This window comes from Mustelus asterias, chromosome 20 (assembly GCF_964213995.1).
Source record: "Mustelus asterias chromosome 20, sMusAst1.hap1.1, whole genome shotgun sequence".
Taxonomy (NCBI): Eukaryota; Metazoa; Chordata; class Chondrichthyes; order Carcharhiniformes; family Triakidae; genus Mustelus; species Mustelus asterias.
In genome coordinates, this window is record NC_135820.1 from 27,832,717 (window position 1) to 27,860,702 (window position 27,986).

The following is a 27,986-nucleotide window of genomic DNA, read 5'->3' on the forward strand; positions in this document are numbered from 1 at the left end:
ACTATGACTATACCTGAATTCTTTCGGCAGGCGATTACTTCCTTCTATTCTACCATCCTTATTATTCCTCCATTGCAGCATTGCTTGGAGTTATTTTCTGAACATGTGAAGTCCATTAGAAAAATCATTGCAGACTGTGTGCCAACATATGAATTACTGGATTAATTCTCAAGTCCAAAATGCACTACTACATTGAGAGAATCTGATTTCGGTTTAAAAAGCTGTTATTTGTCAAATGAAGCAGATTATTGCTAAAAAATACTAATGATTCACTAATGTCTTTCCTGTTCTTACCACCGCCTGGTTGATACGGGCTCTCAAAAGAAAGACTGCAACAGAAAAGGGTGGAGTTATGCAAGCCATTTTCTATCAAAGCAACGTTTTGTCCAAATTACACATCGGTTACATACCATGATTCTTATCATTGAGGAGGTTTTTCGTGGCAGGCAAAAACATCTCCAGCAGCTCTGGTACTTTCCTGATAACGTGTACAGCAGCCAATGCAGCCTGTGAACAAGGCAATCAACAGTGAGTCACTTCTTTAAGTACCAGGCACTATCTATCTGCCAATCAAACTTTTAAAAGTCTTGATAAAAGACAAAAACACAAGAGCACAGAGTTTTTATATTTTAATGAAATACTATGAAGTTCTGGAGGTACACGATAACTTCATATGCACTATGGCCACAAAGGAGAAACTCCTCGTAAATTAAATGAAAGACTTAGATCTCTACGACTTCTAGCTCTAGCTGCTCCTCTCGGATATCATTTGTGGTTGGTTGGGCATTACAGAAAGTACATTTATATCCCTGTCCCAAGGGCACAGAATGAAGGGGGAAAGCAAGCCACTCTATGTGGTGCTACCAATGGCTAGTGCAACCTCATGGATCAGTACTGGATCCTTTGTACATAATAGCTGCGGCCTTCATCAGGGATTTAGAAAAGCTCTTTCACGTGTGATGGTAGGTTTCACTTCAGGTATGACTCAAATGACCCACTAGGGAGCTGCTGTCAAAAATAGTTTAAGAATATGGAGATTTACCAGGATGTTGCCTGGTATGGCGGGAAGATTGTATGAGGAAAGGCTGAGGGACTTGGTTGTTTTCGTTAGAGAGAAGGTGGTTAAGGGGTGACTTAATAGAGGCATACAAGTTGATCAGAGGATTAGATAGGGTGGACAGTGAGAGCCTTTTTCCTCGGATGGTGATGGCTAACACGAGGGGACATAGCTTTAAATTGAGGGGTGATAGATATAGGACAGATGTTAGAGGTAGGTTCTTTACTCAAGAGAGTAGTAAGGGCATGGAATGCCCTGCTTGCAGCAGTAGTGGACTCGTCAACATTAAGGGCATTTAAATGGTTATTTGATAAACATATGGATGATATTGGAATAGTGTAGATTAGAGGGGCTTTAGATTGGTTTCACTGGTCGGCGCAACATCGAGGGCCGAAGGGCCTGGACTGCGCTGTAATGTTCTATGTTCTAATATAGTTAACATGCATAGTAAGAAAATTAGCAAGAACTTTTATCAATTATAAACAAGAAACCAAAACTACCACTATAATGTATAACCCTTAAATATATTTAATATATTCCAATCAAAACCAAAATCTTCCATAGACAAAACACCCTTTAAACAAGTTCAACACAGCAAAGACAAATACTCATGTGATATTGAGTCCTTTGGTTGAAGTTTGCAGTTCTCTGGATTCACTCAGAACAGTTTGAAGTCAAAACAGCTTCTTCGAACCGCAGGGAGAAACTCTCTGGTCAAGCCACCAACTGCAGAAACGTTACTGCAAGGCGGCAAGACTTTGCTTTCAGACAACCAGCAGAATTTCCAAAACAACCAGGAGGGGGAGAAAGCACCCCTTTTCAGCTGGCTGTTCCTTCTCAAAACTAAACTGTGGCTCAGCACTGAAAATGAAAGAACTTCTGTCACCTGATCTGCCAACCAGTCTCTCTCCCCCTCCCAACAATGCAGAGTTATAAAAAAATCCCAAAGGAAAAACAAACAGCTCCCATCCAAGCCACTTGAGGAGCAATAAAAAGGACATTGCCAGTCAAGCCGGCACTATAATGACATCAGCTAAGGGTGCGAGCTGATAAAACACTGAAGCTGGGAAAGCTGCTGAAATCAGGTTTTTTAAAAATCATTTCTTGTGAGGAGTTGCACAACCCCATCTGACATGACTCATCTGCTGGATATCATTTGTGGATGTTTGGGGTGGATAAACATATAGCAGTAACTTCTATTCGGACATTAAAAACACTTTTTTTTAAAAAACGAAGGGCTGAAAGCTTGATCAACATGTTAATCACTGCTTCTCCAAAAGCACAAGGTGACATGAATAATTCCATAAAATAAATGAGAATAAACAGCATTTGTAACTTTTGTTTTAAATGGTAAATGTCCTAAATACAGTGATTTCCTTGCCTGCATTGCAAAACGTTTCCATAATGCCCAGAGTAGCTTATGAAATACAGCTATGAGTAAATGTGAAAACTGAATTTGACAACACAAATCAGGTTGAAGACAGTGTCTCTGAACTATTTCCCTGAAGCTTTATGACAAATATCTGATAAGGCCAGAGTTGCACTGTCTTTAAAACTTTAGTGGTGCGATGGCATGAATATAAAACTTCGCATCAGAGCCAAGGATTCATGACAGTTGGAGAAGTAAAATATTGTGAAACTCTCATTCAAGCCTTTATAATATCCAAAATGTATCTATTCCCACACACACTGGCTGGCTTCATATTCCGAACATTCCATAAATGAGCTTCATTGTGAACCCTATTCTCTGTATACCGCTCACAGATTGCTGCTGTGCTCATTGACCTACATTGGCTCCTGAACTCCAGATGTTTAAATCCCAAAGCCTTGTCCTACTCCTCCACTGACACAATCTCCCACCTTAAACTTTGTTCTTCTGACTGGTCTCTTGTGAATCTTCCATCTCCTTTCACCCCAAGGCGGTGATCATGCCTTCAGCTGCCTAGATTGTCCCGGAGGCCACCCTTAAATTATTCTGCCTCACTACTTACCCTTCTTCCTTTAATTCCACTTGAAACCTACCTTTAATCAAACTTTTAGTAACTCCTATTTTTTATGTTTGGAAACCTTTCAATGACTTCCCTGTAAAGCACTTAATTTTTTCTGTTGTGGACACCAAACAGCTACAAGTTATCGATTGGTATAAAGGTATTAAATACTTTACTTTTATTCTCTACTGCAAAAATCACCAATCCAAAAGTTATCGGGCACCTTTTAGTTCAGTAACTGTTCAATCTATGCTGGTCTATTAAAGTTTCAGCATATCTTTCAGTTCAGTGTACTGAGGAGGGTCATAGCAATGACACTTTTGTATTTGTACTGAGATATACACTATCACCATGGCTTTATTGCAATGACTCTAACTGATAGAGAGTTTTAAAATAATTTAACTATGCATGTTTAAGTTACATTACAATTTGACTCCTTGCAAGTATTTTTATTCGCATGTCTCTGGGTAACATGATGATTCATCGCTTTATGGGCTTTCTTTCTCGACACTTTGGAGATTTCCTGGAACTCTTTATTCTGCAAGTTTGGTTTTTCCTGTAATCAAGGCAAATGTTCCTCCAAGCACACCTTCCTATTTTCCCAAGCTTTTAACTAGTATCATTGAAGGGTTCAGCATTTCCTTACCTTCTATCCACAGAGAGACTTAGCTTTATTCTGCCTTAAACAGATCTCACATGCTGGCCCACACCTTATAGGTTCTTGCACAATGGTGGAATGGTGAGAACCATTACCTATTTGGAAGAGAGGCTTCTCCTGATTTGCTGAGCAAATTACCCAATCCCAGGCAATCTACTTTTTCCTCTTGTTTCACTGTGTCTGCCTCTGGCACACTCTTAGTTCTATTGTTTGGTGTGGAATACAGCTATAATTCCAATTTTACGAGCTCAGATAGCTGACTTTTCCCACAATTAAACCTTAAAAATTCATGCAGAAACAAACTGCGATTAACCTATTTGGATATAGGACCCAAGTGATCTAGGTAGGTTAATTGGGTTCATTAGCTTAAGAGATTCTTACTTGGGGAGAAAAAAGTGGCTGAAATGAGTGGATCCTATTTACCAGTCACAATGTGTCCCATTTCTTCCCCCTTGCCCCCCCCCCCCCCCACCCCCATCATTTAATGCTCTGACATGGAGGTATCCAGGCTTTCAAGTGTGATTTTATTATTGATTTAATGAATAAGAAACGTGGGTTTGTGGTCACCACATTTGCAGCTTGAGTTGTTGAAAACTGGCTGTGGGCCATATCTACCAGGAGTTGCACAGTCGGAGTTAAAAGTACAAAGACCATGGGGTCATTCCTGAAGAATTGCTCCCATCTTCAGGGTTTTGGATTCCCTCTAACAATTCCCAAGAAAGGCATTTAAAGTAATTTTGAACCTCAACTATTTGTCAAAAAAGTTCCATTTTAAAAATAGAACATGCTGAAAATATTCAGCTGATCAGGCAGCAGCTTTTGAGCAAAGTTAATATTTTACCTGCAAACAACTCCTTTGACAAAGACTCCTCTTGTGAAACTTTAACATGCATGCTTGATCTGATGTGTGCATTTCTTGCTTGATTCAAATTCCTAGCACTAGCAGAGCTATGCTTTCTGTTTTATTTTCTAATGTTTGAGCAAACTGTTTCTATGAATTGATCTGTTCTCTTAAAGAGTTGTATCATTCCTCTTGCACTCTTCAACATGTGCTGCTGCGACCAGGCTGTTGGATTTGGTTGTTCGAATGAACTGTTGCTGCACCTCTTTTTATTTAGTACAATTTTTAAAGTAATGTGCTATATCCCTTTCTATTTTGTTTCCTTCCACTCACGTTTTGTACTTTACTTTTGAATATGGAAATACATTATTTATTTGATCAAAATTGCAATCTTAAAGTTCCATCAGACTGCCAAATAATACTACTTTGTGCATGTACAAATTTATCATGCCCATGCTCTGAACTGTGAATGCTTTAAAGATGTGATTACTCGCTGAAACAGTTCAGCAGTGAGGACAACCAAATGAACTTTCATCAGTAGTTGGGGAACTATATTTAAAAATCAAATACAATTACTTTTGGTTAAATTAATCCCTGTTCATTACACAATACCAAATCCAAAATAGCCTTCTCCTTGGTGGATTCCACAACATATTGCTCTAAGAAACCATTTCTAATACATTCAACAAACTCTCCCTTAAGGGTACCCTTGCCAATTTGATTAATTCAGTCTTTGTACAAATTAAAATCACCCATGAGTATTGTCGCACCTTTCTTACAAGCCCCCTGTATTTACTGACTTATACTGTACACCACTGCAGAACAGTATGGGGACCTGTAGATTACTCCCACCAAGCTCTACTTTTTCCTCACTGTAGCACTGATCTCTTCCTTCGCTAGCAAAGCTACACCACTTCCTTTTCCTTTCTGCCTATTCTTCCAAAATACTGAGTACCCTTGGATATTCAATTCCTAGACCTGATCTCCTTGTAACCATGTCTCAGTAACTGCCACCAAATCATACCCCTTTGTTTCTATTTGTGCTGTTAATTCATTAACTTTGTTCCGAGTGTTTTGTACCTTTATGTTTCTTCTATTATCAAATTTCCCTACTCTTGTATTATTGCTTGTTGCAAAATGACGTTCACACGTTCTGTCCCTTCCTCTTACTTTCTGGTAACAATCCACCTCATCACTAACCTGCACTCCTACCTTCTTCAATTTTGATTTTCTAATTTTCGATGCAACTGAACCCTCTTCCCCTCCATCCCCCACCCCCTTCTATTAGTTTAAAGCCCTATCTAAAGCCCTAGTTACCTGGTTCGCCAGGACTCTGGACCCAGCATGGTTCAGGTGAAGACCGTCATGGGAATAGTTCCCTCCTTCCCCAGTGGTGTCAATATCCCATGAATTCAAATCCATTTCTCCCATACCATTTGAGCCATTTACCTCTTTAATCTTATTGACCCTGTGCCAATTAGCTCATTGCTCAGGTAGCAATCCGGAGTTTATTGCCTTTTTGGTTCTGCTTTTTATTTAGCCCTTAGCTGCTCATATTCCCTCAGCAAAACCTCTATTCTTGTTCTACCTATGCTGTTGGTACCCAAGTGGACCATGACAACTGGATCTTTACCCTCCCATTCCCAGTTCATCTGCAGCCCAGGTGAGATATCCTGAACCCTGGCACCAAGTAGGCAACACAACCTACAGAACTCTCAATTGGTCACATAGAACACTATCTATGCCCCTAACTATACCATCCCTGGTTATGACTACATTTCCCTTTTCTTCCCCCACTTGAATGGCTCCCAGCACCACGGTGCTGTGGTCAGTTTGCTCATCCTCCCTACAGTCCCCACTCGCATCGAGACAGGGAGCAAGAATCTCAAACCTGTTGGGACACGGACAAGGGTTGAGACTCTTACAACCCTACCTCCAGGGTCCCTTCATCTGCCTCACTTACTGTCCCTGACGTCAAGGTAGTTAATCTAAGGGGTGTGACTGCCTCCTGAAACACAGCATGCAGGTATCTCTCCCCAACTCTGATGTGTCTCAGTGTCCGAAGCTCAGTCTCCAGCTCATCAACTCTGAGACGGAGTTCCTTGAGCAACCAACACTTACTACAAACATGTTCATCAGGAACCACAATAGGGACAACCAGCTCCCACATCATGCAGGCATATTTATTTTATTTAATTAATTTTCAATTTAAAAAAAAAATTTCAACTATTTTTTAGCTTCTTGATCTGTAAAATACTTCTCATTATCGGAAAGGTATCCAAAAGCAATTTAGAATAGGTCAAAGTAGCAGTTACTTGCCAGCCAATGAAATTACTGTTTCCCTGAATTCACTCCTGATTGTTTTTCAACTTCAGCCTACTTTGTTTTGCCAAAAAACCTCTACCAAAAACTTCTATAGCGACTCGCTTCTTTGGCAACTGTGTTTTCATCTATCCAGTCTCAAAATTCTGGAATTTTCTCCCACAGCTCCCCACCTCGCTCTCCTCCTTCAAGATCACGGTTTAAAATCTATCTCAAATGTGAAAGGCTAACTGAGCTTAGTGTCTCAGAATTTTCCAGGCCCTGGAACTCATTTTAGGCGGCACGGTAGCACAGTGGTTAGCACTGCTGCTTCACAGCTCCAGGGACCTGGGTTCGATTCCCGGCTCGGGTCACTGTCTGTGTGGAGTTTGCACATTCTCCTCGTGTCTGCGTGGGTTTCCTCCGGGTGCTCCGGTTTCCTCCCACAGTCCAAAGATGTGCGGGTTAGGTTGATTGGCCAGGTTAAAAATTGCCCCTTAGAGTCCTGAGATGCGTAGGTTCAAGGGATTAGCGGGTAAATATGTGGGGGTAGGGCCTGGGTGGGATTGTGGTCGGTGCAGACTCGATGGGCCGAATGGCCTCCTTCTGCACTGTAGGGTTTCTATGCTTCTATGATTTCTATGATTTTCAACAGAAAACATTCACTTGAAACCTAGTCCAAAGCATTGAAAAGAAGACATCAATAAGCATACAAAGAGGTAATTCTACATGCAAGCTTAAACTGAAAAAAGATGGCAGAAACAGAAAGGCAGGAAAGTGATACAGGAGGAATGCTTTATAGGATATGGAGGCCATAATCAAGAATTTTATATCACTGGCAGGTCTCGCATAGCATTGTTCAAAGTAAGCTGGGGAATTTGCTTCTTTTTGAGGAAGATTATGTTATACACAATGTATATTTTGGCATATCCATGCCATCAGTGTAGTGCCTGATCAACTAAGTAGTACGCTGTGCTAGATTTGGTTCTGTGCAATTGAGCAAGATAATTTACACAAACCAAAACCACAAATAAATACAGAGATGAAAATATTGGACTGGAAATTAGCTAACGTTAAGTGGCATCAAAGAGGATGGTTTGGAAGAACAAGAAGTTCAAAACAGTGGACCAGATATAGAAACTCTGAAGACAGAAATGAATAAAAATATATTAAATACATTCCAATAGAATGTATATGATAGATTCGGCCCTAGTCGAGGTATGACTTTTCTATTTTCGTTTAGTTATTTATATTCTTATACCTGAAAAGAAAAAGTCTCACCTTTTTGCGGATGTATGAATTTGAGTTTTTCAACAGTTTTTCCACCTCTCCAGCCAGATCTCTGCACATATCTGACGATCCCATGCAGCCCAGCGTACACAGAGATAGCCCTTGGACAAACTGCGTGCTGTGGCTCAAGTCACTGCAGAGAAACACAAAATGTATTGACAGACTTATAAAACAAACATTAACTCCAAAATTCACAACTTTAAATCAGTTACAAGTATAAAATATTGTTAATAATTGACTAACAGTAAAACCAGTACATTTTGGAAATAAACAGAGTGTTCCAAAATTGTTATGTACCTCCAATTCTTTCTCAATCACCACCTCGAAATTGCTTAGCACTCCTCTACCCTGTTCAGCGACATTTTCTAATGCCATCCTGTGTACCAGTCAGCAGGATTCACGAGGCATGCGAGGACATGATTGATTTTCCTTGTCTCTTTCAGATTAATTAGTAGGAACATTTCACCAATACCTACTCCAAAACCTTTTGTAATTTTAAAAATCCCTATAAGATCAAGCAAGTCTTCTCTTTTCAAGAGAAAAAAAGAAATCTAACCTGTCTGTCCCCACATTTCTTTGAATCATTCCTGCACCCTCTCCAGGGCCTTTTATCTTTTTAATAATATGCTGTTCAGAATTATAAAGAAACACAGACTTGCAGTTTGCAGTATTTTTCATGACTACTAGATGTCTCAAAGCTCTTTACAGTCAATAAATTTATGAAATGCGGCAACCAATTTGCACACAGCCAACTTCCACAACAGCAACTCTCATCTGGTCCTATTCTTCTCTGTCTAATCTTAGTGCAGGAATGGGAAGCAATAGCCTGGCTGTCGCCTCCAATTAAATGTTGGGATGACTGATGCCAATTTTCTGGTTTCTGCTCCAATCTCCATTCCCTAACGACTGACTCCATCCCTGTCCTTGGCGATAATGTGGAGATGCCGGCATTGGACTGGGGTGAACACAGTAAGAGTTTTAACAACACCAGGTTAAAGTCCAACAGGTTTATTTGGTAGCAAATACCATAAGCTTTCGGAGCAGAGTGGCAACAGGACTTCCCACTCCCACTGATCACCCCTAGGGCCTGCCCCCATAGGCCCCACCCATGCCCTGGGCATTGGCACTTTACCCCTTGGGCAGTGTTAGGGCAGATGGAGTGGAAATGTGCTCTCAAACAGGGCATACAGAGACACAAAATCAAGTTACAGAATACTGATTAGAATGCGAATCCCTACAGCCAGCCAGGTCTTAAAGATACAGACAATGTGGGTGGAGGGAGCATTAAGCACAGGTTAAAGAGATGTGTATGTCTTGCCTCCTGGACTTGCAGGCTGTCCTGTCTGGAGACAATACATAGTTGACTATTCCAATGTACTCCCATCCTGTTCAGCACATTCTACACTCCGTAAATATGACAACATCCGAAACTCTGTGCCCATGTCCAACTTGTATCAAGGTGGGCCTGCCTATCACTTGAGTACTTGTTGACTTAGGCACGTGCTCAAGCAATTTTTTGATTTTAAAATTCTCAACCTGGTTCTCAAGTCCCTCCAATGGCCCCATCCCTCCCTTTCTCTGTGATTTCTTGTTCATTTAATTCTAGACTCTTGAGCATCCTTAATTGTAATTAGTCCTTTATTGACAGCTGTCTAGGATCTCTCTACTCTTCTTTGCCATGCTTTACTCCTTTAAGGCATTCTTTTTGTCACATTAAAGGTGCTACATCAATGCAAGATGTTGTTTAGTGGGGATTCCATTATTTTCTTACTGGTTTATAGTTCCTGGGACATGTTCTATCTCCCGTCTTAAATGTAGGTATGTCAGCTATCTGTCAGTCTTCCAGCACTACACATTTCTCTAATGTATATTAAAATACATAATACTTCTGTGGTCTTTTCCCTAGATTTAAAAAAAAAAATCAGACAATGGGCAGAGTTCTCCCAAAAAAAATTCGAAGTGTCGAACCTGCGTGAAAACTGGAGTAATTCATGCTGGTTTTTTCAAAGAGAGTTCAGAGAAGAATCTCCCACACTCTGCACTGCAGAGGCCACCAACGTGAATATCATTAACTTTCAGGGGGCAGGGCCTATTCCCACTGTCGAGGCAAAAATCAGCACACTGAGTGGGTCACTGAACATGCACTGATCTGTCAGTGCCGAGATCAGCGTATGCGCAGTAGCCCCGCACTGACAGCCTCTGATTGCTGGCCAGCTCAATCGCTGGCCAGCCTTGCGACCTCCGCAACTCCGGCTCTCCACCCCACCCACAGCCCGATCGCCCCCACTCCCTGACCATTCCTGGGTCAAGCCCCGAATGCCACCCCCCCCAAACTTCCCCCTCCCGGCCTGCTGCGATCTCCAGCACCCTCCCCCCCTGCAGTCCTGACACCCACCCACCCCCCCTATAGTGCTAACCCATCTGCCCCTTCTCCCCAGCCCGCCCTGATCACTGGCCTCCCTCCTTCCCCAACCGATCCCTATGCAGAGTGGCAACAGGACTTCCCACTCCCACTGATCACCCTTTAGGGCCTGCCCCCCATAGGCCCCACCCATGCCCTGGGCATTGGCACTTTACCCCTTGGGCAGTGTTAGGGGGCATAGATTGGCACTGCCAAGGTGCCCATGCCCAGGGGCCACCAGCCCCCACCACCCAACCCCCTGGAGGGCTCTGATTGCCCCCTCCCCCCCCCTCCTTCACTCCAGCAGGGTTGGGCCGCTAGTTCTCCTAAAGTGGGGAGCTAGTGTAATCACCACTGGATGAAAGACTCTGGCGGGATGGGAGAGGCTAGTGGGCCCGGAGATTGTCCTGGGCCCGCTAATCTCATTTAAATTATATGGAAATTATTGAAATCATTTCCACGTCTCCCCACCAATTTCCAGTGCGGAGCAGACGCTGCCGGAACCCTGGTGCTGAGAGACGCTATTGCCTGCTGTGAAGTTCTCCCGGCCCACTGCGCTAAAAAATTAGTGCAGCAGGATGGGAGAATTGCCCCCAATTTGTCTGGACCAGGAGCTTTCACCATCTTCAAGTTTAATGAGCTAAATATCTCAACTTATTTTAAATGGAGCTCTCTCATTTCTAACCTTATCTTCTAGTGTCCTGCTGACATGTCCCAATTCCCTGGTAATTACTGAAACAAAGTAATGATTTAATATTTCTGCCATTATCCAGCATTGCCAGTGATATTAAGGGGCACTATTTCCAATCCACCTTTCCTTTTGTGCGCCTGTAAAATATTGCACTATTTTGTTTTATGCTTGATAATTGAATTTTATTGCTTCCATTTCCTTTCAATCAATTCTCTTATAATTTATTTGCACGTTGTTTTGTCATGCTCTCCCCTGCTATCCATACACATCTCCTTCCTTACCCTTATTTTCCTCCTATATCTTTATTCATCCAGGGTGACTCACTGGTGTTTGGCTTGTTCTTTTTTCTGGGTTCTGTTGCAGAGTTTTAAATATCTTAAATACCCTAGCTATGACTGTAACACTACATTCTGCACCCTCTTCTTTCCTTCTCTATAAACGGTATGCTTTGTCTGTATAACGTGCAAGAAACAATACTTTTCATTGCATACCAATACATGTGACAATAATAAATCAAATATTTCCTATTGGTGTTCTACACCATTGTCCACCAATAGTGTTGTCCATTTTATTTTCCCAAGTTCCATATGTGTCATACTTGCATCAGTCTCAATTATCTTGAAAATACATATATTTATTGCCTAGATGTGCCCCAACTTTTATTTTTATCTGCTCTGGCTCATTCCAGATTGCTAGATCTAGCAACAACTGTCCCTACCTTGGGCTTCTTGCAAATTTGGTAAGAAACCAGTCCTGCACATTTGACTTTCAGATCAGTGTACAGCATTGATCCCTAGATGGGATGTGATTGTCGAAGCATTTTAGGAATATCGGTGTTCAACTAGTTTATTTCTACACTAAGTTTTCTTGCTTGTCTGCAGAAATCTGTGGTTATACCTATTCAGATCTCTACAGTTTTCCTCTTCCATTCATCACACTGGCCATCATTTATTGCACAGTTCATTCCCAAGTTCCCAGACGGCTGAACAGGTTTGAACAAGATTTCAATACTCTGATATGCCTCCATTTATAATACTATGACCTGTCAGCTTTGAGTGAAACCTTTAATATCTGTAATATTTAACAATTTTGAAATGTTTATTTAGTAGCTCTCGCTTAATCTAAAGACATTGCCCAGAGAAGCAATAAGTAACACTTGCTGGTGGTCTCAGGTTCAAATTATTTATTATATCTTGGCAGGTCAGTCATTGGGTATCCAAAGCCCCCTGAGACTAGAGAATACAAATAAATAATTAGCCAGGTTCCTTGCTTCTGATTAACCAGTGCATATGTCAGGCAAAAACAGCATCAGGTGGTTATGGCGTATGCCACAATCTATAAGGTTACTGACCAGCGCTGTCAGAGCTCAAAAATGAAGAAAGTTCACCCGAATTAGATATTGTAGGACTTCTGGCACCAGTGAAGTTATACCAGAATCTTCAGGAATGGAGAGGATAAAATTCAGGAAGTTAATTTATTCCTCACGCGAACAGCTAGAATTAATTTCAAACAAGTGGGCCAGGTTATGGTGTGATCGCAAATGAAGTTTGAATGGAATGATTTAGGACCAAGTACATTAGCACCTACTTCTTAAGGCAGTTTGTCATCAGTAGATGAACATCTTGTCTCTCGTCTAGTAGAAGCATAGCTCCGAGATAACCAATCCGTTTGTCTGTGAATCTCTGTGATGCTATTAGCTTTAAACATTCGAGCTGTACAAAGTGAGAAAAAAAATAAATTAAACCTCAAGTTTTAAAATGTGGCTTGACCCAAATCAACGGGGTTCTCCCATTTCAATTATAATTTCCTCGGTATTGCAATACTGTGTGTTCCTAGTTTAAAGAGTGAAGAGGCAAACATGATATATTGAACTTAACGATGACTGAACAGTTTAATTGCTAGTAGCATATTTCCCCTCCACTACACAGTTCTCACCCACCACTCAAAATTCACCCAAATATCTTTATTAATACCTCCTGCTTTGGTTTAGCTTCCATTTTCTTTCTTCATACCTTAAAGAGCCTTGGATGCATTTTTTGTGCTGTATAAATCAAACTGCTGTTACTTATTTCAGGAGAGGAAGACAGATTTTGAAGGTGTCTATAAAGTTACCCATGGCTTTAGATCAAGTCTGTAGTGTGCATAAGTTCTTTAAGCGCGCTCATCTTATGTTATTGCACTTGGAGCAAAGGCCGGTTTAATTCATTTATAAGTTTGCTCCTTGAGATGATTTCAATACTAGTAAAACAGTTTCTTGTGCAGTGCATTCCACTTGCACAGCTGTTCACTAGTTTTAACAGTTACCACTTGGATGGTACCTTCCAGTACTGCCACAATATTGAGCTGTTCAGGTTTATAACTGCAGGTGTTATGTTTTGTTGTTCAGGTCCACTCCCAGAGGGAGAGTATCACATGCCAAGAAGTAGTTTTTTGTAGTGTGATGCTAACTGGTTAATTCATATAGTCACTCTACTACTTGTGCAGTGTGCCAAGCATGACATTGCCATAACTGATGCTATGTTCCACCTGAAAGGAAAATGCAAGACAACATGGCAAAACCCACGATCTGAACACTTGCATTTCCTCAATTATGTGCTGGACAGACAGAAGGGAAAGGCTGATGACAAGGTAACTCAACATGTGAGTAGACTACTGGTCAGAACACTGCCTGACCTACATTGAGCTGAATCTAAATATGAAGCCAAAACATCAACTTGCCAGGCACAGCCAAAGCAGGATGTGAAACTCCTCAAGAACCCTACTATTGCCTTTGCTACACAACTTGACACAACTCTGCAGTTTGAGTTTCCTCTCCTGAGGTGATGTAGAAGATTATGAAAACAGCTCCGTGATCAGATCTTCAGGACTTCAGTAGCAAGTGCAAGGGCCAAGACATAATACGAGAATGATGAAAACATCTGCCATTTTCTTATGCAGAAACAGCTCACATATGCAAGTCTTCCAGCAGCCCCACAGTCAGCAACTAAGAAGTAAGCCTACAGAAATGTTAACAAGTTCCAGTGTGCATTAAGAGACAAGCCGAGAACACAAAAGCTGATTTGCTGCAACAGCTAGCTGAGATCTCGATCTATGTTTTTACAATGTGTTGAAGACCGTAATCTGGCCCATCTACCACAACTTTTGCTTCTATCCTAACAGCTGATGGAAATGAATTAATCGCTGATAAACCAGCATTACAGAAAGGTAGCAGGAGTGCTTCACTCAGCTCAGAGATTCCCAAATCTTGCAGATTTTCTGCATCAATGGAGCAGTTGTCGGAGAAAGAAAGCCTATTTTTTCTTCCTTCCATGAATAGGTGATAATGGCAAATAAACCAACCTAACAAAGCAAAGCCTCAGCCCAGGTGACCTTCCAGCAGAGATTGGGAAGTGTAATAGCACATAGCTTAAACTATCAAAGAGCATCAGGGATCAGGAAAAACATTCCCCAGGATCTCAAGGGTGCTAATACAGACAACATCTGGAAGTAGAATGGATCCAAGCAAAATGCAGTGGTAGCTATTAAAAAAAGTCTCCTCTCAGGAAAAATTCTTACAAAAGATCCTGTGAAATTGTTTACTAGACAGTACAATAGATGATGTCCTCCTGGAATCACTATGGTTTTAGGGTCAGTTGATATGGCACTTCCAGCAAGACAACTACAAGTACAAAGAGCAACATCATATGCTGTTCAAACACCTATCTAATACTTTTGATACTAAGAATCAACCTGGTTTAGGCCACTTCCTCTCCAATATATGCCATCCAAACAAGTTAATCAAAACTCTGTCTGCTGCATGATTTGCAGAGTTGGACTTTGGAAGATGTGCCTGTGGTGGGGTATCCAATGTCTTTGTGGTAACCAGTGGTATAAAGTAAGGATGCATCATGGCTTCCCATCGCTTCATTCTTTTCTTTGCTACGGAAACCACCAGATATATACCTGCAGGCATCAACATTAGGTTCCGCTCAGGGAAACTCTTCAATCTATCCACACTATATGCCTCCATTAAAGACACAGAGGCAGTAATCAGAGAGCTTCCATACACAGATGACTGTGCTCTAGCTGCCCATAACAAGGAAGATGTCCAAACCATGGCAAACAAATTCTGGAGTGCTACCAATAAGTTTGATCTCCAAATCACTGTCTCCAGGACCGAGGTTATATTTGAGCCAGCACCAGGCACATGCTATGAAGCATCAGACGTTTCCACTCATGGTACCAGTTGTCAAGGTTGTACAGAAATTCTCAGCTTGATAATGTGCACTCTAGAGATGTCACTATTGATGAAGATATCACTACAGGCATCCAGAAAGCAAGTTCGGTCTATGGCTGACTCCATGTTGGTGCCTGGAAGCACCATGGCATTAAGCTAAAGGCTAAAATCAAACTTTACCAGGCCTCTGTCCTTACTACCCAGCTGTTTGGCACAGAATCTTATGCCTGCTCCAGGTACCACACCAAAGCTCTGAACATTTCCACCAAACTTGCCCAAGGTTCAACATTAGAATTTAATGTTGGGAGGAAGCAGTCAGTACAGGGATCCTCTGTGGTCGTTCCCCTTGGCAACAAGTATACTGCTTTGGATACTGTTGAGGGGGACGGCCTACCAGTGGTAAGCCGCGGTGACCGGATCTCCAGCACTGAGTCCGTCCCTGTGGCTCAGAAGGGAAGGGGGGAGAGCAGGAGAGCAATAGTTATTGGGGACTCGATAGTTAGAGGGACAGATAGGAGATTCTGTGGCAGCGAAAGAGACTCACGGATGGTACGTTGCCTCTCGGGTGCCAGGGTCCGTGACGTCTCGGACGGTGTTTTCAGGATCCTTAAGGGGGAAGGGGAACTGTCACAAGTCGTGGTACACATCGGTACCAACGACATAGGTAAGAGAAGGGACGGGGATTTAAAACAGGAACTTAGGGAGCTCGGGTGGAAGCTGAGAGCCAAGACAAACCATGTTGTCATCTTTGGTTTGTTGCCGTAGCCACGTGCTAGCGAGTTGAGGAACAGGGAGAGTGTGCAGATAAACACGTGGCTGCAGGGATGGTGTAGGAGGGAGGGTTTCAGTTGCATGGATAATTGGAGCACATTCTGGGGGAGGTGGGACCTGTACAACAGGACGGTTTGCACCTGAACCAGAGGGGCACCAATATCCTGGGAGGGAAATTTGCTATGGCTCTTTGGGGGGGTTCAAACTAATGTCAGGGGTTTGGGAAAACGAGCTGTAGTCCAGAAGCCAGTGTTGAGTGTAGTGAGGTACTGAGGAGGGTATCAAGGTCGCGGGAGTGTATTGGCAGACAGGAAGGTGGGTTGAAGTGTGTCTACTTCAATGCAAGGAGCATCCGGAATAAGGTAGGTGAACTTGGAGCGTGGATTGGTACTTGGGACTACGATGTTGTGGCCATTACGGAGACATGGTTAGAACAGGGACAGGAATGGTTGTTGGAAGTTCTGGGGTATAAATGTTTCAGTAAGAGTAGGGAATGTGGTAAAAGAGGGGGAGGAGTAGCATTGTTAATCAAGGATAGTTTAACGGCTGCTGAAAGGCAGTTCGAAGGGGACCTGCCTGAGGTAATATGGGCTGAAGTTAGAAATAGGACAGGAGCGGTCACATTGTTGGGAGTTTTCTATAGGCCCCCAAATAGTAATCGAGATGTGGAGGAGGAAATTGCTAAGCAGATTATGGATAGGTGTGGAGGTCACAGGGTAGTTGTCATGGGGGACTTTAACTTTCCAAATATTGATTGGAACCTTTATAGGTCGAATAGTTTGGATGGGGCAGTTTTTGTACAGTGTGTGCAGGAGGGTTTCCTGACACAATATGTGGATAGGCCGACAAGAGGTGGGGCCACATTGGACTTGGTACTGGGTAATGAACCGGGCCAAGTGTTAGATTTGGTTGTGGGAGAGCACTTTGGAGATAGTGACCACAATTCGGTGTCTTTCATTATTGCAATGGAGAGGGATAGGGCCGTACGGCAGGGTAAGGTTTATAATTGGGGGAGGGGTAATTATGATGCGATTAGGCAAGAATTAGGGAGCATAAGATGGGAACAGAAACTGTCAGGGAAAGGCACAAATGAAAAGTGGAGCTTGTTCAAGGAGCAAATACTGCGTGTCCTTGATAGGCATGTCCCTGTCAGGCAGGGAGGAAATGGCCGAGTGAGGGAACCATGGTTCACAAAAGAGGTTGATTGTCTTGTCAAGAGGAAAAAGGAAGCGTATGTAAGGATGAGAAAACAAGGTTCAGTTGGGTTGCTTTAGGGTTACAAGGTAGCAAGGAATGAGCTAAAAAAAAGGGCTTAGGAGAGCTAGGAGGGGGCATGAGAAGCCCTTGGCGGGTCAGATCAAGGAAAACCCCAAGGCTCTTTACTCTTATGCGAGAAATAAAAGAATGACCAGGGTGAGGTTAGGGCCAGTCAAGGATAGTAGTGGGAACTTGTGCATGGAGTCAGAAGAGATAGGAGAGGCGATGAATGAATACTTTTCTTCAGTGTTCACCAAGGAGAGGGACCATGTTTTTGAGGATGAGAGTGGGATACAGGCTGATAGGCTGGAGGAGGTAGATGTTCTGAGGGAAGGTGTATTAGCAATTTTGAAAAACCTGATGGTCGATAAGTCCCCTGGGCCAGATGGAATATATCCTAGGATTCTTTGGGAGGCAAGGGATGAGATTGCAGAGCCTTTGGCTTTGATCTTTGGGTCCTCACTGTCACGGGGATAGTGCCAGAGGACTGGAGAATGTTGTTCCTCTGTTCAAGAAAGGAAATAGGAATGACCCTGGTAATTATAGGCTGGTTAGTCTTACTTCGGTGGTCGGTAAGTTAATGGAAAAGGTCCTGAGGGATAGGATTTATGACCATTTGGAAAGATGCAGCTTAATCCGTGATAGTCAGCACAGATTCGTGAAGGGCAAGTCTTGCCTCACAAATTTGATTGAATTCTTTGAGGAGGTAACTAAGTGTGTAGATGAAGGAAGAGCGGTTGATGTTGTATACATGGATTTTAGTAAGGCGTTTGATAAGGTTCCCCATGGAAGGCTCATGAAGAAAGTAAGGAGGTGTGGGATAGAGGGAAACTTGGCCAATTGGACAAATAACTGGCTCTCTCATAGAAGACAGAGGGTGGTAGTGGATGGAAAATTTTCAGACTGGAGACCAGTTACCAGCGGTGTACCACAGGGATCAGTGCTGTGTCCTCTGCTATTTGTGATTTTTATCAATGACTTGAAGGAGGGGGCTGAAGGGTGGATCAGTAAATTTGCTGATGACACTAAGATTGGTGGAGTAGTTGATGAGGTGGAGGGCTGTTGTAGGCTGCAAAGAGACATTGATAGGATGCAGAGCTGGGCCGAAAAATGGCAGATGGAGTTTAACACTCATAAGTGCGAGGTAATTCATTTTGGTAGGACAAATTTGAATGCGGATTACAGGGTTAACGGCAGGGTTCTGAGGAATGTGGAGGAACAGAGAGATCTTGGGGTTCACATCCACAGATCTCTGAAGGTTGTCACTCAAGTGGATAAAGCCGTGAAGAAGGCCTGTAGCGTGTTAGAGTTTATTAAAAGGGGGTTTGAGTTTAAGAGCCGTGGGGTTATGCTGCAACTGTACAGGACCTTGGTGAGGCCACATTTAGAATATTGTGTGCAGTTCTGGTCACCTCACTAAGGAGGATGTGGAAGCATTGGAGAGAGTGCAGAGGAGATTTACCGGGATGCTGCCTGGTTTGGAGGGTAGGTCTTATGAGGAAAGGTTGATGGAGCTGGAGCTTTTCTCTTTGGAGCGGAGGAGGATGAGGGGTGACTTAATAGAGGTTTATAAGATGATAAGGGGGATAGATAGAGTGGACGTTCAGAGACTATTTCCTCGGCTGAATGTAGCTGTTACTAGGGGGCATAACTATAAGGTTCATGGTGGGAGATATAGGAGGGATGTCCGAGGTAGGTTCTTTACTCAGAGAGTGGTTGGGGTGTGGAATGGACTGCCTGCTGTGATAGTGGAGTCGGACACTTTAGGAACTTTCAAGCGATTATTGGATAGGCACATGGAACACACCAGAATGATAGGGAGTGGGATAGCTTGATCTTGGTTTCACAAAGCTCGGCACAACATCGAGGGCCAAAGGGCCTGTACTGTGCTGTACTGTTCTATGTTCTTTTTAAATGCAGGATAAAAACAATTGATCTCAACAGCATGGACAACGCTCTCCAGGTAATTTAACTTAGATGGACAGGTCATGTCTCTCGTATGGATGTTTCATGGCAAATTACATCAGAAGTGGTCAGTACAAACAACAGAAGGACAATCCTTAAAAAAGGCCCACAAACATCACCATGCTAGACCATCTCTTGGGAAAACATTTACTCGCCCATGTGCAGACAAGCACTGAAATTTGGTCCAACATGTTTCACGAACCATCTACGTCCAACTTGCAACATCTCGTGCCCAGAGATAGAGCAGCTGCAGATGTTCCCCTAAACACCAATAGTGGCAATGTAAACTGTCAGTCCTGTGGACATCCATGCCAATCTTGCATCAGACACTTATTACACATATAAAAATTCATTAGAAAAGGGAACACTGCCAGAGGATACGTGCAGAGCTAACGTACACCTAGAAAAGAGACAAAACAAGTCCAGGAAGGTAGAAATCAGTTCCTTCAACATCGATGGCCAGAATTAAATATTTACTTACTTTATGGCAACACCTAAAAACTGAAGTGTGATAAAGACCAACCATTACATATTGCAGAAGGGTGGTCGCACTTGACTAACCATTAATTAATTTTTTTGAAGTAACAGTAGACGAGGGCAACGTCGTACATGTTAATATATTTGGGTTTCCAAAAGACCTTTTATAAGTAGGCTCATGACTAAGATTAAAGCAATGTGGATACTGGGCACAAGTAACAGAATGAATAGCAAGCTGGCTACTAAACAGAAAACTATATACATGTAAGAGTAGTTTATTCAGGCTGGCAAAAGTTGGGGAAGTGGTATTCCATAAGGGTCAGGGCCATCATTTACCTAAATAATTACAAGAACAATTTCAAAATTTTCTGACAATATAAAAAGGGGGTATAGTTAATACTAAGGAAAATAATGATGAAATACAGGTTGATTAATAAACTTACAGAATGGGCATGGAACTGGCAAAGGATTGCCAATATAAACAGTGATATGCTGCGTTTTAGACCTGTGGGCCATAAATGCAAGATTGTCACTATTAACTCTAACAGGGAATTCAGGAAAAACATCTTGGAACTCTCTACCATAAGGAATCATTGAGATTAGTCACATAGGACTGATTTAAGTGGAAGCTAGATAAGGGAGAAAAGAAATATGTTGATATGGTTAGGTGAAATAGAAGAGCAGATTTGAGTAGTTTGAGGACTAAAAAGGGGCTATGAAATGTCCTTGGCCAGCAGGATTAGGGAGAATCCCAAGACATTTTATACATATATTAGGAACAAGAGGATATCTAGGGAAAGAGTAGGCTAACTCAAGGATAAAGAAGGGAGGTTATGTGCAGAACTAGAGAAAGTGGGTGAGATCCTTAATGAGTACTTTGCATCGGTGTTCACCAAAGAGAGGGACATGGGGAATGCTGAGGTTAGGGAAGGGTGTGTGAATACTCTCAGGCAGGTCAATCTAATGAAGGAAGAAGTGTTGGGTATCTAAAAAAGTTAGACAAGTCCTCAAGGCCGGATGAGATCTATCCCAGGATACTGTGGGAGGTAATGTGTGGTGCCTCACACTGGGTGTCAGCAAAATCCATTTACTATCAAACCAAGTTGGATTTTTCTCCTCCTGTACATATCATTACATAGAAACATAGAAAAACTACAGCACAAACAGGCCCTTCAGCCCCACAAGTTGTGCCGAACATATCCCTACCTTCTCGGCCTACTCCATCCTATAAAGTCCCATTTACTGATCCAGGAGTCTCTTAAAAGACCCTATTGAGTTTGCCTCCACCACCACTGATGGCAGCCGATTCCACTCGCCCACCACCCTCTGTGTGAAAAACTTCCCCCTAACATTTCCCCAGCACCTTAAACCTATCCTCTTGTAGCAGCCATTTCCACCCTGGGAAAAAGCCTCTGAGAGTCCACCCGATCTATGCCTCTCAACATCTTATATACCTCTATTAGGTCTCCTCTCATCCTACGTCTCTCCAAGGAGAAAAGACCGAGCTCCCTCAGCCTATCCTCATAAGGCATGCCACTCAATCCAGGCAACATCCTTGTAAATCTCCTCTGCACCCTTTCAATCTTTTCCACATCCTTCCTGTAATGAGGCGACCAGAACTGAGCACAGTACTCCAAGTGGGGTCTGATGAGGTCTTATATAGCCGCATCATTATCCCCAGACTCCTAAACTCAATCCCTCGATTGATAAAGGCCAGCACACCATACGCCTTCTTAACCACCTCCTCCACCTGCGGGGCCGAATTTAGAGTTCTATGGACCTGGACCCCAAGGTCCTTCTGATCCTCTACGGTACTAAGAGGCTTTCCCTTAATATTGTACTCCTTCATCCCATTTGATCTGCCAAATGGACCACTACGCATTTATCTGGGTTGAAGTCCATCTGCCACTTCTCCGCCCAGTCATGCATCCTATCTATGTCCCTCTGTAACTTCTGACATCCCTCCAGACTATCCACAACCCCACCAACCTTTGTGTCGTCGGCAAACTTACCAACCCATCCCTCCACTTCCTCATCCAGGTCATTTATGAAAATGACAAACAGCAAGGGTCCCAGAACAGATTCCTGGGGCACATCACTGGTGACCGACCTCCATTTAGAAAAAGACCCATCTATACACACACACTCTGTCTCCTTTGGGCAAGCCAGTTCTGGATCCACAGGGCAGCAGCACCTTGGATCCCATGCCCTCTCACTTTTTCTAGAAGCCTTGCATGGGGGACCTTATCGAACGCCTTGCTAAAATCCATATAAACCATATCTACCGCTTTCCCTTCGTCAATGTGTTTAGTCACATTTTCGAAGAACTCCACCAGTCTCCTAAGGCGCGATCTGCCTTTGACAAAGCCGTGCTGAGTATTCTTGAGCATACTAAACCTCTCTAAATGCTCATAAATCCTGTCCCTCAGGATCTTCTCCATCAGCTTACCAACCACTGAGGTTAACTCACCGGTCGGTAATTTCCTGGGCTGTCCCTATTCCCCTTCTTGAAAATAGGAACTACATCCGCAATCCTCCGGCACCTCTCCCGTCTCCATCGACGACGCAAAGATCATCGCCAGAGGCTCTGCAATCTCTTCCCTCGCCTCCCACAGTAACCTGGGGTACATCCCATCCGGACCCGGCGACTTATCTATCTTGATGCCATTCAAAGATTCCAGCACAACCTCTTTGTTAAAGTCCACATACTCAATCTTTTCAGTCCACTGCAACCCCACAGTACATCCACCCAGGTTCTTTTCCTCTGTGAAAACCGAGGCAAAATACTCATTAAGCACCTCTGCCATTTCTACTGGTTCCATACAGACTTTCTCGCCTTCACCTTTTATAGGCCCTATTCCTTCACGTCTCATCCTTTTACTTTTCACACATTTATAGAACGCCTTAGGGTTTTCCTTAATCCTACCTGCCAAGGCCTTCTCGTGACCCCTTCTGGCTCTCCTAATTTCCTTCTTTAGTCCCTTCCTACAAGCCGTATACTCATCTAGATCCCTATCTTCGCCAAGCTCTCTGAACCTTTTGTACGCTTTCCTTTTCTTCGCGACTAGGTCCTGCACAGCTTTCGTGCACCACAGTTCCTTTAACCTGCCAACACCTCCCTGTCTGCTCGGAACGTTGTCCTGTAGAACTCTGGACAGACATTCCTTGAAAAACTGCCACCTCTCCAGTACATTTCCCCGAGAATACCTCCTTCCAATTTACTCCTCTAATTTGCTGCCTTATGTCTTCATATTTCCCCTTACTCCATATAAACGCTTTCCTAGCTTGCCTGATCCTCTCTTTTTCCAATGCAAGCATAAAGGAGATAGAGTTATGATCGCTATCCCCAAGATGCTCTCCCACTGAGAGATCTGACACCTGTCCAGGTTCATTGGTCAGTATCAGATCAAGTACAGCCTCTCCTCTTGTAGGCTTGTCCACATGCTGTGTCAGGAAACCCTCCTGAACACACCTAACGAACGCCTCCCCATCCACTCCCCTTACCCTAGGGATATTCCAATCTATGTTTGGGAAATTAAAGTCTCATTGTATTTGATAAATACAATGATAAAATCATTGTATTTGTATATTCCGTAACTTTGTGCTCAGATCCTCTTTCCAAAAATTAGCTGGAGCCTTAACAGATATTTCTGCTTCCTCTTTGGCTACAGGCAAGGTTCCAAAGGATTGGAGAATGGCCAATGCTATTCCTTTGCTTAAAAGGGGAAGTAGAGATAATCCAGGTAATTACAGGCCAGTGAGCCTGGCACATTAGTGGAGAAGCTGTTGGAGAATATTCTGAGAAATAGGATTTATTCGCATTGGGAACTGAATGGACTTGTTCGTGATAGGCAACTTGGTTTTTGGCAGGGAAGGTCATGTCTCATCAACTTGAGTGACTTTTTGAGGAGGCGTCAAGAATGACTGATGAGAGAAAGGCTGGGGATGTTACCTACATGGACCTCAGCACGATGGCACAGTGGTTAGCACTGCTGCCTCCAAGCGCCAGGGACCCAGGTCTGATTCCCAGCTTGGGTCATTGTCTGGGTGGAGTTTGCATGCTCTCCCCATGTCTACGTGGGTTTCCTCCGGGTGCTCTAGTTTTCTCCCACAGTCCACGCTGGTTAGGTACATGGCTATGCTAAATTCTCCCTCAGTAAACCCGAACAGGCACTTGTGTGTGGCAACTAGGGGTTTTCACAGTAACTTCATTGCAGTGTTAATGTAACCCTTCTTGTGGCATTAATAAACTTTAAACCTTTAGTAAGGCATTTGACAAGGTCCCTCATGGCAGGCTGATACAAAAGCCAAAGTCTCATGGGTTCCAGGGTATGCTGGCTAGATGGATACAGAACTGGCTTGGTCATAGAAGACAGATAGTGGTGGAACGGTGCTTTTCAGAATGCGGATCGGAAAATCTAGGTGGTCTGATTAGTAAGGTTGCGGATGACAAAAATTGGCAGTGTTGTAGATAGTGACAAGGATTTTAAAGGATACAGCAGGGTATAGATAGATTGCAGACTTGGGCAGAGAAATGGCAGATGGAAGTTAATCCAGACAAATGTGAGATGATGCATTTTGGAAGATCAAATGCAGGTGCAAATTATACAGTAAACGATAGAACCCTTAGGAGCATTGACATAGAGAGATCTGGGTGTACAGGTCCATGGATCCCTGAAAGTGGCAAAATAGGTGGATAAGGTGGTCAAGTCATACAGCATGATTGCTTTCATTGACTGGGGCATTGAGTATAAAAGTTGGCAAGTTATGTTACAGCTGTATAAAACTTTAGTTAGGCCGCATTTGGAATATTACATGCAGTTCCGGTCGCCACATCATAGAAACCCTACAGTACAGAAAGAGGCCATTCGGCCCATCGAGTCTGCACCGACCACAATCCCACCCAGGCCCTACCCCATAGACACTACCAGAAGAACATGGATGTATTGGAGAGGGTACAAAGAAGGTTTACCAGGATGTTACCTGGTTTTAAGGGTTTTAGGTATAAGCAGAAGTTGGATAAACTCGGATTGTTTTCACTGGGAAGACGGAAGCTGAGGGGCGATCTGATAGAAGTCTAAAACATTATGAGGGGCATAGATAGGGTGGAGAGTCAGAGGCTCCCCCCCACCCCCACCCACAGAGTGGAGGGGTTGACTACAAGAGGACACAGGTTTAAGGTGAGAGATGATAAGGTTAGGGGAGATGTGTGGGGAAGTTTTTCCACACAGAGGGTGGTGAGCACCTAGAAAGCACCGCCTGTGGAGGTTGTGGAAGCAGGCACATTAGCAATGTTCAAGTTGCATCTTGATAGACACATGAATGGGAGGCGAACAAAGGGATAGAAACCATGCATCAGCGCAGGCTTGGTGGGCCGAAAGGGCCTGTCCCTGTGCTGAATTGTTCTTTAGTGCATAAACTCCAGTATGGATCTATTCGGTTGAACATCCTGTTCCTGTGCTGTACATTCTATGTGAGGTAGTATGAAGGAGAAAAAAGGGAGGCCAAACATTAAATTGGAAAATAATATACATCAGATGGAGCAGCAAATGAATACAGGGCACATTAATCATTAAACATAACAACACAGGTTAATGCCATTAAAAAACATAGACAAAGCAGTGGAGTTCATTTACAAGGGATATACTTGAGAAGCAGAAACATTTTTAACCCTGCTGAGTCTTGTGCAGAGTCCTACTCTTCATATTTTAAAAAGGATATAAAGACACAGGAGAAGGTATAATAAAAGAACAAGAATGATATTGGGAAGTTATACCCATCAGGAGAGGTTGAATAGGATAGGCGAGTTCTCTGTTAAAAGAAAGGAAGCCCCAAGATGACTTATTAGGGATCTTTAAAACTATGAAAGGATTTGATAGGGTGGATGTGGAAATGATGTTTTCACTTCAGTCAAAAATACAAGATATTCACCAACAAATCCGAGAGAGAATTCAGGAGAATCTTTTTTATCCATGGTTAGAATGCTACCACATGGCACAGTCAAGTTGAATAACAAAGGCACATTTAAGATGAAGCTAGATAAACAGGTGAGAAAGGAATAGAAAGTATGCTGATATGGTTAGATGAACAGGGGCAAGAAAATGTTCAGAGCATGACCACCAGCACAGACGCTTCTATGTTTATGAGGAACTAACGAGTGAAGATGCGGACTCAAGCAAGGTATTAGCCTGTATAACATGAACCATTACTTCCATGAGGGAGGGAGAAAAAAATTGGGACAGGAAAATCAAAAATCTATATGACTGGTTCATTGACAGCAACAGGCATTAACAAACAAAACCCAAGTGGAAATTGGAAAATCATAATTCAGGAAACACAGATCTGGGTAGAAAAGTGGCAAATAGAATTCAACCCAGAGAAGTGATTAATTTGGTGACAAACAAGGCAAGGGAATACACAGTAAATGGGACATACCCAGAGATTGTAAAGGAAGGGAGGGACCTTTGAGTGAATGTCCACAGATTGCTGAAAGTAGCAGGGCGGGTCAATAAGGTGATTAAGAATGCAGATGGAATCCTTTCCTTTAACAGCTGAGATATGGGGGCAGCACAGAGGTACAGTGATCAGCGCTGCTGCCTCAGCGCCAGGGACCTGGATTCTATTCCAGCCCTGGATGACTGTTCGTGTGGAGTTTCCTCCTGGTGCTCCAGATGAGGTGGCACAGTGGTAGTGATTAGCACTGCTGCCTCACAGCGCCAGGGTTCCCGGCTTGGGTCACTGTCTGTGTGGAATTTTACATGTTCTCTCCGTGTCTGCGTGGGTTTTCACCGGGTGCTCCAGTTTCCTCCCACAATCCGAAAAATATGCTGGTTCAGTTGATTGGCCATGCCAAATTCTCCCTCAGTGTACCCGAACAGGCACCGGAGTGTGGCAACTGGGGGATTTTCACAGTAACTTCATTGCATTGTTAATGTAAGCCTACTTGTGACACTAATAAATAAAGTTTAAAACTTTAAAGTATACAATATAAGAGAAAGGAAGTTATTCCGGAATTGCATAAATCTTTAGTTTCAAGAACTTGAGTACTGTGCATTGTTCTGCATTAGAGAGGTGAGACATGAGATTTACAAGAATGTTGGGTGGTTGGGATCCAGAATTCACTGCCTGAAAGGTTAGAAGCAGAAACCGTCAACTCATTCAAAATGTATCTGGATATCTATCTGAAGTGCCGTAACCTGCAGCGCTACAGACTAAATAGTGGGAAAGTGAGATTAGGCGGGGTGGTTTGTTTTTGGCCAGCAGATACATGACAGGCCAAGCGGCCTCTTTCTTTGCCATAAACTATGATTTCCATGAAAATGTATTTATCATAACATACCTGGCCAAAGTGCGCTGGGTATCCAAGCATATGCATGTAGATGAGTTTTGCTACATTTCGACAACGGTAGGTGTTGTCTTCTTCTCGAAAGGACGATCTGATGAGTGCACACTCTTTCTGAATGACTTCTCGTTCTTCAGCTTGTGTTCTGGCAGCACGAATAGTGCGAATCAGCTCTCGCAATCGAACAGGAGCTGGCATCTTGCTGTAAAGATAAAGTTAGTTATCATTGGCATCAAGTGGACGCAGGGTACAAAGGACAGGACTTTGACTTAATAGGTCATTTCAAGGGGCTGATGGTTAAAAGTAAATTATCATCCTCAGAAATATCTTATTAATGTAATTCTGCAATGACCTTTGTAATGGTTAATGCATCACCTTTAAAATGTTTTCATTCCTGACTGCTGACAATGGCTCTGCTTAATGGTGTACATATATGGACTGGAATTACCCAATCCAGTTGTGATGCATTTAACGGTCAGACAGCCTGCCAGCATTTAGGGTCAACCAGGAAAAACTCAGCATGGCACAGTGTGGCTTCCAAAGTCAATGGGAATGCACCCAAGCAAGATCTATCTCCTTTGGGAGGGGAGAGGAGGACAGGGGAAAAAAGATCCAATAGGAACCTAAAAAACCATTCTTCTAAAATGGCTACGTGTTTAACCATCCATTCGAATTGTTCTGCACAGATAAAGACAGACTCACCAAAAAGTGTAGCACCAAATGCTTGCTTC

The 27,986-nt window shown here is 43.0% G+C and overlaps 1 protein-coding gene across 1 annotated transcript in view; it reads right to left on the reverse strand.

The window, feature by feature from the left end:
* Positions 1-27,453, reverse strand: part of LOC144508448 (AP-1 complex subunit gamma-1-like) — a 108,626-nt gene extending 81,173 nt beyond the window's left edge. Inside the window, exons 1-4 of the mRNA XM_078236370.1 lie at positions 27,253-27,453; positions 12,815-12,939; positions 8,127-8,268; positions 411-507 (exon numbers count right to left, since the gene is read on the reverse strand). Of these exons, the coding sequence (XP_078092496.1) occupies positions 411-507; positions 8,127-8,268; positions 12,815-12,939; positions 27,253-27,453 (565 nt within the window). The remainder of the gene's footprint in view (positions 1-410; positions 508-8,126; positions 8,269-12,814; positions 12,940-27,252) is intronic.
* Between the last annotated feature and the right edge of the window lie 533 nt (positions 27,454-27,986).